At 42.2% G+C, this 12,566-nt stretch overlaps 1 protein-coding gene across 2 annotated transcripts; it reads right to left on the bottom strand.

Moving 5' to 3' along the window:
• Window positions 1-426: 426 nt before the first annotated feature.
• zgc:153372 (uncharacterized protein LOC767695 homolog) lies at window positions 427-7,513 on the bottom strand. 2 transcript variants are annotated; one of them, XM_036535970.1, is made up of 11 exons: window positions 7,300-7,513; window positions 7,051-7,113; window positions 6,802-6,932; window positions 6,410-6,560; window positions 6,169-6,305; window positions 5,410-5,479; window positions 4,511-4,592; window positions 3,303-3,434; window positions 2,755-2,897; window positions 2,064-2,186; window positions 430-927 (listed from the first exon to the last, which is right to left on the bottom strand). In XM_036535970.1, the coding sequence occupies exons 2-11, from the start codon at window positions 7,078-7,080 to the stop codon at window positions 784-786; spliced, it is 1,143 nt and encodes a 380-aa protein (XP_036391863.1). In that variant the 5' UTR covers window positions 7,081-7,113; window positions 7,300-7,513; the 3' UTR covers window positions 430-783. The 2 variants fall into 2 exon arrangements, with proteins under 2 accessions (XP_036391864.1, XP_036391863.1); XM_036535971.1 differs by lacking the exons at window positions 7,051-7,113; window positions 7,300-7,513 and having other exon boundaries at window positions 427-927; window positions 6,813-6,929.
• Between the last annotated feature and the right edge of the window lie 5,053 nt (window positions 7,514-12,566).

Below are 12,566 nucleotides of genomic sequence, written 5' to 3' on the forward strand. Positions count from 1 at the left end.
GACCATAGTATTGACCGCAATACCTGATTGTTGACGCCTAAAGTTTCAGACTAAAATCTCGCAGAAAGGTGCCTAACTCAGTCCATGAACTTGCAGAATTATTTTCAAGCTGGCTGAGACAGTCAGTGGTGATAGGACTACTCAAATATAATTTCATAACTTCCTGTCTTTCATAATCTTGCCCCAAGTTAATTGTGCATCGTTATGTATTAGATATTTATCTTCAGAATAACAGTGTAGATGTAATTGATCGTTTTCCCGAGTCTAGCAATACTTAAAACTCTAAAGGAGCTAATTATAACTGTAAATTCCAGGAACTACTACTACTTTTTTTTCACTCAGATCTCTAAATCAAGATGTTTATGATTAAAAGGATTGGGAGACAGTGAACCAAGGGAAATGAATGACAGCATTAAAGAGACATATCTGTACTGTTTTAGCTTGACTTCGCGGGTTTGAAAACACAATAAACATATAAAAAGCAAATTTAATCAAATGGATGACTTTCACAGCACGTCCGCTACTTCTGCGTATTTAACTGCCAGAATCTCTTATACAAATCAATAAGGCCATCATGCAAGACACGCTATGTTTATGTCATAAGTGCACAGACTACAAAGGAACAGACAAAGAATATCTAGTGCCACATCAGCAATCACGGCAATTAAGCATCTATCTGGAAGATGACTGTGCTGAGCATAAAACCAACACTTGTTATGTTATATCATGCTAAAGCATCACTGATGCAGAAAAGCAACATAACCACAGCACTGAAGAAAGAGGTTATTCTCCTTGGCCACAGCTGCTGGTGGCTTCTCCAGCGTCACAGTCAGAGGAAGCAGTCCCATCTGCCCTCCCAGTCTTTGAGCACTGCTTGATGGAGGAGCCCAGCCTGTCAGCAAGGAGGAACGGGCTGAGGTGGCAGTCCTGAAAGGCACAGGTGACACAGGTAATGCCAGGTGATGGTATCTTTAAAAGCCACCTAGGTTCGTTCTAAGTAGTTTACCTTCCAATTCTGTATTAGCATGCAGAAATAACCGACAATCTTGTTTTTCTTGTGCTGTCTTGTGTTTTCAAAAAAAAAAGAGCTCGTTGCCGGGAGAGCTCAGTGGAGGTGCTCCCATGCAAGGAGAGAGAGCAACAGCCTCTGGTCTGCCATTTTTTCCCCAAAATAGGGCTTTAGTTATCTGTCCAGAGTAGTGACGCAAAGTACTTTAAATAGCTAACTGTCCCGAAGCTGCTTTTGAATATTCCATATGAACAATAATTGTGGCCACTTAAATAAGCTTCAGCCATCAGGAAGTGACTGCGTTTTACTTAACACACTGTCATCATCTCTGTCACCTGGGTGCACTTCACGTGAACATTATAATCACGACAAAATGATTGAGGGTAGCTTATTCCTTAATTGGATGTAATGCAACGTCTTTATCCTAATTAAGAATTATTTCATGTGAATTACACAAAAGCAATGCAGCCACATTGAATCAAGCCAGAAAGAACTCTGTGGCTGATCCTTATTTAAATCGACATGCGTCAGTTAATCAAGTAAAACAATCAAACACACATTCAGAACAACTGCTACTTTCAAGATAAGCTTTTCAGCTCCCTTAAATTTAGGCCTCACTCTATGCTGCCCTCTGCTGGTTGACATGCAAGAGAGAGTTGCAGTATAGGGTTATTGTCATTCAGTCACTGTGTATGCTGGGATGCGTGATTCCTTTACCACTCTGCATTGTATGAATGTGTGAGGTTTCTGGAGTAGCTGCTAATGTGTAGGCCCAAGGGCACAACCCGAAAAGTATTAGACACCCACTATTATACTGTATGCTTGCAAACTGGTCAAAAGCTATTAGGATATTTGTGAATTCCCACACACTATTTATGTGTGTGTGTGTGTGTGTGTGTGTGCACGTGTGTGTCTGTCTCTGTGTCTGTGTATCTGTGTGTATGGGAGAGAGAGTAACTGTAAGCGATCCAGGGCAGTGGTAAGTACAATCAGTGTTTTGATATGAAATGCTCCTCATAAGTGATGGCATCCCCTTGGTGATGTGTCTCACTACCTGCAATGGGCAGCTTTGATCGGTCACCGGGCCGCCACAGCTCTGGATGCAGAAGTCATCTGAGAAACGAGAGAATCGCAGCACAGCAGCTGTCTCTGCGTCCACGGGAACCGGCACATCTCTCTACAGCAGACACCAAAGAAACGCAATGAGGGCTGAACCACCACCCGCCACGCTGTGAATCTGGACACAGCTGAGAGAGCACGGGACTCTGCTCAGTCCAACTGCAAAAGGCTGAACCCTTTCTTAACTTAGACTAATGAATTTAGGTATCGGTTATGCTTCAGTAAAATCTTAAATCTTAAAACATTTTTCACTTAAAAAAATACCAAGCTCGTGGTATAGTTGTGTAAGTATTTAAATAGTAACATTATTACAGTACATTAATTCTGTAACTTCAGTGCACCACCTTGTGATTAGAGTGTACCCTCAGTTGTGTGCCATTACCTTCACTGCCACTAGGTGAAGCAGAGGTAATATCATCACACCTGTGTGTCCGATTGTCTGACTATCAGCAGAAAATTTGTATCGGATCTCAAATAAATTTTATGGGCCTGGGATGAAATAGTTCAAATTCAGGCCTGAACACATCTAAGGGGCTTTGGTGGTACGTCTTCGACCAATCGCCACTCTGGGATCTATTTGAAGATCTATTTCCTGTCCAGCGTGTCAGGATCCTCAGTTTGCTCACCTTGAAGGAGTGTGAGGAGTCCAGATCCAGCTGCTCACTGTAATCTGGCACTGTTCCCTTGTACGTCACCACGGCAGGAACCTCCACTGAGTTTTTGGGCAGTTTGAAGAGGCGGTATGTGCCTGACGCATACACGATGTCCCCTACAAGAAACAGGAAACGGGGTGGAGTTAAAAGAGCACAGAAAGAGTTGAGGTGAGGAAAGAGTTCCTCTGCGAGAGCCTCGTTCCCTTCAACCCTTTGGAACAGACATGGGAAAAACCAGTGAGAAGAGTGCAGTAAAAGGGTTTAGCATGTGCGTTCTGCCCCTGATTCAAATATTAGGTACCATTTATACACTAGCCATGCTATCTCTGACTTACTTCACGTCGTTGTTATTGGTTTGTTAAAAGAATTTAAAATATTCCTATTTTTAGCATTATCCATAATGCTATATTGATGAGGGCTGTCATAGCCTGTCACAACAAGAGATAAATGACACCCAAATGGGGACCACCACAAAACTTCTGTCTGACCATCACTGGATCCACTCTCAGACCATAAAGTACCTGCTTTCCTCTGGAGTTCACTGTTGTGGACCATGATGTGACTGGCGGCTACCAGGCGAGGGGTGCTGAAGCCAATATCCTTCACAAGGGCAATAAGATCTCGCCAGTAGAGGGAGCCCCCCATTCCCTCGCCTGTCACAACACACAGCACTGTTGCCTTCAGACACAGATACTCTACACACTGACCAGATATTCAGCTCTGTATGCCTTACATAGGAAGCTCTGTCATTGTACTGTAAACATTCTGAGGTTCTGTATTATCACAAATATTCAATAAGGGATGTGGCCTAAAACAGAACATCTCAAGAGTCAAGTCAAGAGAGCTTTTATTGTCAGCCCATCCATAGACAAGTATACAGTAGGGTTGAAAATAACATTGCCCTGGGACCCATGGTGCTACATTCAGACGGGAGTGCCGGTCGGCTATGGTAAGCTTTTAGTCTATAGCCATCTATAGCCAGCACACAAGCACCGGCAGCTCCAGAATCACTAATTGCCAAATGGAATCACCTAGACAAGGAAGAATGGTAGATGAAAGGAATGTAGCAGAAAATCTGGTCAGAATAAAGAAGACTGAGACTCAACTGGCAAACCAAAGTGTTTTGTAATAGGGATGATGAGAGATAGAGTCCAAAGGTCATCAAATGGCAAAATCTCATGGTGCTTTCTGTAAAATGTTTTGTGGTGTTCTGCCAATGATTTTATCATTATCATTCATCCTGTCATTTAGCAGGATGGCCATGGAAGACTCATAAAGGAAGTAGCAGTTTAAGGAGTGAAGAAAATATTAATTCATGTTGATTAGTACAAACACTTCACAGAAAATATTCTGTTTTTACCATTACTACTGTTTGCAAAGGAATGTTACTGTTGCTTAATGATTAACATGACATTATATTTACTTTGAACCTTTTTGCCCAAAAAATATGATTAGGACAGCACCAGATATTGCATTCAAAACAAATCAACTTTATTTAAAGCAATCATGATACCAGGTAGTCTGTCCTTACATTTTCTCCTGAGGGTGACTGAATTTTATTGTTTCACTGACTGGTTGTTCCTCAGGTATTTTGCAAAACTGCTGGGATTTTTTCAAGCCTGACATGATTCTCCACATGCAACATGTTCTGTTCTCTGGAATGAAAGCTATATCAGGTCTTTCTTCTGTCAATTGGTGTCACATAATTAAAATTATGATCCATATTTACCCCACAGAACCGGATCTTGTTTCAAGTTTTCAGGAACAACTTTGCTTGCGTACATGTCGCTAAAATAAAATTCACCACCTTCCTACAAAACAAAGCAGAACGATTAACCCCTGCTATTAAATTCACCACCTTCCTACAAAATAAAACAAAATGATTAACCTCTGCTATTAAATTTACCACCTTCCTGCAAAATAAAACAAAATGATTAACCCCTGCTATTAAATTCACCACCTTCCTACAAAATAAAGCAAAATGATTAAGTCCCGCTATTAAAGTCACCACCTTCCCATAACACAAAACAAAATGATTAACCCCTGCTATTAAATTCACCACTATCCTACAAAATAAAACAAAATGATTAACCCTTGTTATTAAACTCACCACCTTCCTACAAAACAGAACAAAATGATTAACCCCTCTTGTAAGCAGGCCATAGAACCCTTTCCTACACAAGCACAGTAGTACAAACACCTATGTCTAAGCATGAAGATTCATCCATAAAAAGTCTTTACATTAATATCCTGGATTCTGGTTGTATTTTCTCACCCTTCTCTTTGAGTTTACATTTCTCTCCCTCACTGATGTTTGCTGTTGTATGAGGCAAATAGACTTGTCTGATTCACTGCACTTTAGGAGAACTTCAAGGCTAGTAGGCAGCAGCAGTTAAGAATTTCAGGAATAGGGACTGTAGGAAAATCATAATGGAAGGACACACTTGGGGAAAAAAAAACATTCTGAGAATGAGATACTCTGGAATAGTTGGACACTTAAAAATATCAGAATCTGACTACCTGCCTCTTATTGTTAACCCCATTAGGTCTAGAATAAATTACCGATGAATGCTGTCAGAGGGGAAAATGTTTTAAGTTAACAAATACCATCAGAACATCGATGTTTACCTTGAGGACCCTGTACGCTTCCTGCAGGACAGCCTTCTTATCCGGACACAAGCAAATCACACAGTTTGACCTTTAAAAATGAAACCACAGGATGGATGAGAAAACAAAATTTTACTAATTTAATACCAACTAAATTTTAATTAAATAGATTGACTGTACTATATCAGGTATCCACCAAGAAATGGAAATGTGTGTCTCTTCTATTACTCAGGAACAGCTTCTATCCAACAGCCATCAGACTCTTGAATGGGTCAAATACACAAATACCTCCCCATGCCTAGCCCATGCATACATTCACAAATACACACCCACACCGCAACCAACTGTGCAATGGAATGGAACTGACATTGCATCAACATTGCACATCCTACACTGCACTGATGTCCTTTTTGCACATTTAATGTATATATCCTTTATTTATTTTTTTCTTACACTCTCTGACCTTTTTTATATATTTTCTTTCTTAAATTCTTGTGTTTTCTTGTGTTTTACTCCTAACGGCATTCATAAGTGGAAGGCAAAGGACGAATTTCATTGTACAGGGAACTTGTTTCTTTACTGTGCATATGACAATAAACTTTGAACTTTTCTATTAATCTATATTGAGGATAGTGAAAATGAGCCAGCGTACAGTTTCGTCACTGTGGCTGACAGATAAGCAACTTGTGACATGCAGAGACTTGTTTTTCATTGAACAGTACACTCAGTTCTGACACAAATCCACAGGAAACACTGCCATGGGAGAGAGAGCCCACTCACACCAGGACATCCAGAGTGTTACTCTGTATACCAGCCTCATGCAGTCGCTCCATGTATCCCTGGACAAAGATGGTGTTGGGTTTCTCGAAACCGAACTTCTCCTGGTGGTACTGGATGTATTTCCGTGCTGCTACAACCTGTATGAAAAAAAAAACGCAAGCGTGACAGACACCAACAGTATTTCAGGAAGCGACTCATTTAACCTGACGCTGAAGCTCTTAGGGGCACGTGGTAGCCGTACCAGTTCCTCCGTCATGTCGATACCAATCACATGGCCGCTCTTCCCCACAAGCTTGCTGAGGATGTAGCAGTCTCGACCAGTGCCACTGCCCAGGTCCAAAATCTTACAGCCCTGGAGCTTCTCCGGGACCACCAGACCACAGCCGAAATACCTGCAGGGGGACTTCAGGAGTCAGTAGAGAACTCAGCCACGTGTGCCAAAAGCCAGGATTTGACTATACAAAATACAATCCTCTTCATTTTCAATCGCTCATACTGAAATAATTTCTGCATACAAGCCCTTTTATTTTGTCTTGTCGTTTCCATGGTCGCGACAAAGAACACAGAATTCAATCAATATGGACAAAGATTCAGGCATGTAGCTGGTAGTAGGATGCGATTAATAAGACCTACTTTTTGCACACCTCTGGGTGAACCAGTTTGAGGGCATCAAATGCGCTCTTGGACATGGGGCGCGAGGGTAACGTACATGCTGCGTTGGTCTGAAGATCTTCCGAAGATTCAAGGCGGGAGCCGTAGTATTTCTTGAGAAAAGGCAAAGACAGTGCACGAAAGCAGGAAACGCCATGCTTTAAATACAGTACTTTAACACAATACGAAATCGGGCAAAAGTGAAAGCTTCCAGGAGAGATCCGACCGTACCTTAACATTTTCATGCACCAGTGTCGCCATGTTGTCGGAGTTGAATTGACACGTATTTTAAAGCTACAAAAAATCACAAGAACGCAGAAAGCAAATTTAACTGTGCATAAAATGACCGTAATAGAACGCTCAAGCACACCGAAAAACATGCAGTAATTTACAGTTGTTTTATGTCAGCATTAAGATGTTTTATGTAGAATGTTTTATATACATATATTTAGCAACCTTGCTACTAAAGAATTTGCTTACCCAACTGCACAGACTTCTTAACCGTAGGATGAATATTATCCGATGTTAAATTACTAACATACGGTTATGGCCTGGCATGGAAAGAGAACTTCACAAAACGCGCCTTAAGCAGACTGAACGATTCACAAAGTCCTATAACTCTAGTTATAGCTGAATGGATTTCAACACCGCTATCCTTCCCTCCGCATTCTTGGCAACTACTGCACGAATTGCTGGCGCAGAAATGAGGACAGCTGGATGAATGAATTATCTACAGCAGTTGAAGCAGGGCCTGTTCTAGGGTAAAGGGCACTCCTAACTGGTTGTTGCGTTTATATGATAATTCACAGAGTACTTGTATAGTATTTGTGCCTTTGACTATACATTATCGTGTGGAAAGGGACGCTAGGACATATTTTAAATAGACGGAATAACTTAAAAATGTCAACTATATTGAACCCGTGTCGTGCTGCTTATATGCCAGCAATTACTCTCGGCGGTAACAGATAGGAGAAGCAACGAGGTCGAAGAATAACTGCTTTCATTTTTGCACCGCTCAAATGGGTGTGGAAAAGCATAATGAAGAATATGTGTTGAGTCTCTTGTCCACGAGGAGGCATACGCGCGCCATCTCCTCTTCACCGGACGCTCAATCGGTGTGTAGAGGGGGAAAAAAAACTAACTGGACAGTGAGAAAGTACGTGATCCCCGCGGCCTTGTGTCATAGGCTGTAATAGGTTGTATTCCATTTCCACTAAGACTTTGCACGTTGAACTGAGATTGCATAACACAGTCCAAATTCTTTCCAAGAAATTGCAAAACACTATTTGTTTACACAAGTGGAAACTAGGCTGATTACAACCGTTGCCAAAGGTAATGTTTGTTCCTAAATATGCGTTTTGCCGGGTGGTCACCAACATGATTAACGTTATGGTAAATGTAATTATCATTGTTAGACGTTCTCATGCATTTCTGCTATATAAAGCCAGCGTTATAGTTTTACGTGATGTGTACACAGGGCTTGGTCTCACAATTAGAAACAACGACGATTATACGCCCCTACAGTTGTCTTAAACTTCTGCCGAAAGGCGACGAACGGCTGGCAAGCGAGGCTACAGTGTTCATAAATTTATTGTTTTATGTCCAGCAAACGGCGCTGTTGCCAACCTTTCTAAAAGCACGGCGAGCTAACTAAGGCGTAGAATCATCGTTTTCACATTTTAGGGTTGTTTGTAATCTTATCTGAAGCGTTTGATATGGCCTACAGTATTTAAATAAAAACGTATTAAATGCTGAAGATCCCTGGAAACAGAGATGCCTGTCTCGTCACTAACATAACATCCGTGTATATTCTGGAGTCTACAGTAACAGATACCGTGCTACAATCAGTTTACAACCATGTCACAGATCGATATTTGGTACATTAAAAACAATTCATAAATAGTCCATATATATAACCCTTTTGAATTTTTTTCTTATTTCCCTTTTGGCATATATTGTGCACCTTATGAGAAATTTACCTTTATCCTTTTTCTTATGTGTTTATTACTCTCAGCCTCTCTTTATCGACCTGGGGAATGACATACTTACAGTACAAATGCCCATAATGCATCAGACAGAAACTCGACTGCATTTATCAAAGCCACAAACATGTTTAAAATAAAAGCTGACACATCCATCCTGCCCAGTTAAACCAATGACCCACTTTCTGATGCAGCATTAAAACCACATTTTAAAAGAACAATGAAAAACACAAAGTTCTACACAAATGATTGGGTAATGGCTGAAAGTAATGATGGTTACATCATTTAAAATTTGAAATGCATTTAGCAAAGAGAAGTTTCTTCAGGCCTCAGCCCTGCTCAGAATGGATTTCTGTGAGTTCCCGAGACTGTCCATTCTCTTCAGTTACTGACCGTGTTATTGAAACATATGGTAAGAGAGCAAAGGAATATACTCAGTGTAAATCCTCAGAAGAAAAGCGAACACTTCCAAGAGGGGAGTGAAAGCACAAAGAACACATCTTGTGTTAAAACGTGAAGCTACAGTGGCCAGCTGAAATAAGCCAGCAACAGTCCCTCCATGGCAAATGTGCCTTAACTTTCTCACACAATCAAGAGGACCTAACCTGTCCATTCACATGATATTCTGTATAGCTGTGCATGTGTTTGTGGGTGTTGTATTAATGTGGGTGACAGTGTAGCATGGTTGTGAGCAGCAGGGCTTGTAACTGAAAGATTGCAGGGTCGATTCCCTGCAAGGGCACTGCAGCTGTACCCTTAGGCAAGGTACTTAACCCACAATTGCCTCAGTAAATATCCACATGTATAAATGGGTAACATGTAAAACTGTAACCTATGTAAGTCACTCTGGAGAAGAAGAGCATTTGTTAAATGACAGTGTTTCATTATTACAAACATCAGTGTACAAACTGGGACCTGCCCATGGTGGTGGTGTTTTGGAGGGCCTGTGAAACAGAAAGGCAGAGTATGTTGTGATGAATGCTCTCATTGTTACCTCTCTCTATTCTGTGATTTAAAGCTCTTCCAATAATGCATTGTTTGACAATAAGCAGATTCAGTCTGCCATGACCTCCCTTTGGCCCCTGTACCCCCTCTTCACAGAGGACCAGACTGAGGCCTATCAGGTCTGGAGAAATATGTGTGCATTTACCCTCTGACAAGCAGAGTGTTAACAGGCTCTTTTGCCTGGAGAGACATGCAATATGTCAATGAAATTTTTTCCGCTTTAGAGTAAACATTTTAGGGCTCCTTTAGCCTTGATGGCTACCAAAGAGACAGAGATATGCTGTTTTTTAAATACAATGTTGAACCAATATTGTCTTTGGAAGCTCTAAATAGATTTCCCTGTGCATCATTAAAAGATGAAAAGGTCACAGTCAAAGATGCAGTGATGGCCAGGGAACCCCGCTGAACCCCAGAGGTCAAGCACTTGTGACACCCGAAAGAGGTCACAACCCTAGGGAAGAGGTCATGTGCTTCTCAAGGAGAGCACCTCCAGGGGTCATGACCATTGGGCAAAGCCTGGGGGGGGGTTAAAAAAGACTAAAGTATTATTGAAATTATTATTGTTCTGACTAACTTGTTAGGCTTTGAGAATCTTAGTTTTTACACTTTTTGTAAATGAAGCATAAAAGTAGACATCAATAATGATGTTTTTTTACACTGTAATAAGCAGCAAACTTCAAAATCTCTCAACACAAAATGTGTTCTCAAAACACAAAATGTTTTGGATGTTTCTGTGCCAGGTATAATGGAATTGTCAGACAAAACAACTTCACATTAACACTTTACCTTTACACTACGAAAGCTTTACCTTTGACTCTGATCCTAAGAATGAACTATGACATCATGTTGTGCTGTCATCGCCTGGGTAACCTTTGTGAGGCCTTCTCAGAGCATTAGCCACATTAGCTGCAGTATCGCTTCCCCCATCTCCTGCGCTGCTGCTTCAGCCCGCTGATTCACAGACTCATTTTCCAGACTGTTCCACTCCCGAGGAACAGAACGTTCCCTCGGTCAGGAAAACCATTTCCCAATAAAGTGTTCATCAGACCTCCTGCTGAGCGAGGGTGAGGCTGCGAATAGGGCGACGCCCTGTTACCAATAACACAGGAGCACGGGACGTACGGACATTCTGTACTGATATTCACGATAAACATGTGGAAGCATTCCACGGTGACCAGATCTCGCTAACTTTAGCGTCAGGTGTTTATTCTAGTGATCACGTCTACAGACTGTCTGGTAGAGGCCTTTGATAAGCTGTATATTTGCGCACATACGCCAGTAGCGCTAAGGTGCTAAATTTCATTCAGACACACCGTTTGTCTGCCTCAGCTGCTGAGTGTTTGGAGATCAGGGCAGGCTAGCTGACGTAGCTGACGCTGGTGTCGTTAATAAAAGCTTTACGAGTGTCAGTTAACACGCTGAGTATGGCGGCGCACCTGTGCCTTGTGTTCAGTGGCCTGTAACTGAAGCGCGCGTCTCTGTGGTTTGCGGATCAGAACAGAGGGAAATGACTGATGCCTTTCCTCCCCGCTGTGCCCACAGGGTCTGATGCAGATAACGCTGTGTGGGTCATAACAGCCTTCTAAAGGCGCAGAAGAGAAACGGGCCCCTGTTCTGTTCCCCCTGATGCTTCCACTCAGCAGACACGGCCACAGCTCACGCCTGGGAGCTCTTGCAGACGCTGTGGTTTTCTGGGGGGGTTTCTCTTGGATGATTTTGGTTTTCCAGCTTGGCTGCTAATTCGATTTCCACAGCCCGAATCGCCGGCGACCCCTTCGCACTCCGTCCAAAGTTCACGGCCACTGGGGTAAGGCCTGGGACTTCAAAGGCAACATCTGCCCACGCGTCACATCTGCAGACAAACAGGCGATTGTGGCGTTTTCAAACTTAACCTTGATCTAAACCCATGACTTATTTGTTTAATTTCCTTCTCCTTTTCTTCTCTCACAGACAGAGGAAGCCGGGAGGTTACTGGCAGTTCAAGCCCGATAAACACGGACAGAGGGAGAAGTTCATGGAGAGACGAGAGGTTACGCGAAGTTTAAAGAAAGGCTAAGCATCGGAAGATCAAATAAAATGGAAGTTGGAGAGTTTTGGGGGGGTTGTGTGCAGCAGACAGAACCCCACTGTTCTCCCTGCCCCCCACCAGTCCTTGTACTCAGCCCACACACTAAACAAGCTCCTGTTAACCTCCACCGCCTCCCTGTTCCACCACACTCTGGTGAGGACAGGCCTGTTGCAGCACGTGCCCAAGGTCGGCCATTTCCTCAGGCGGTGAGAACAATGCTAACTGGAAACACAAAGGATCTTCAAAGGCGGCTCATAGGATTAACATAGTGAGAAGGCCAGCCAACTGACACTGTTTAGGGGAAACGAGTCAAGGACCTGTATGCTCACCCCTTATGACCAAAGCAGGGCAAACAGCAAGCTGATCTTGTAGGGTATGACCTAATGAGCTGAGTTTTGTCTGTGATTTTTAATGTTTCTGACTTTTTAAGATACCTACAAGCACCATGTGCTTTTTTGTCTATTTAGTAGTATTCACACACATCGTCCATTCATTGCCATTGTAAAACTGTGAAGGAAAGTTGACCTTTGTTACACCTGTGCATATTCCAACAATTACTTGAGGAAAAAAGATTATTGTAGATATATCTCAAGTGTTCACTGAGTTTTTGCATTTCTGAATTTAAATATGGAAAATATGGACTGAGTGAAGATATGATATATGTGGATGAGGCATCTGGATAAGGGGTGTAA

Source organism: Megalops cyprinoides, chromosome 9, assembly GCF_013368585.1.
Source record: "Megalops cyprinoides isolate fMegCyp1 chromosome 9, fMegCyp1.pri, whole genome shotgun sequence".
NCBI classification, from domain to species: Eukaryota; Metazoa; Chordata; class Actinopteri; order Elopiformes; family Megalopidae; genus Megalops; species Megalops cyprinoides.

Bases quoted from the DNA above. Each gene is read 5' to 3' on its own strand.
- zgc:153372 (XM_036535970.1), bottom strand. From the start codon at position 7,080: ATGGCGACACTGGTGCATGAAAATGTTAAG. The intron at 6,933-7,050 runs GTACGGTCGGAT...CCTTTTCTCAAG, and splicing joins TGGTGCATGAAAATGTTAAG to AAATACTACGGCTCCCGCCT. The intron at 928-2,063 runs GTAGTGAGACAC...TGTGCCTTTCAG, and splicing joins ATCAAAGCTGCCCATTGCAG to GACTGCCACCTCAGCCCGTT.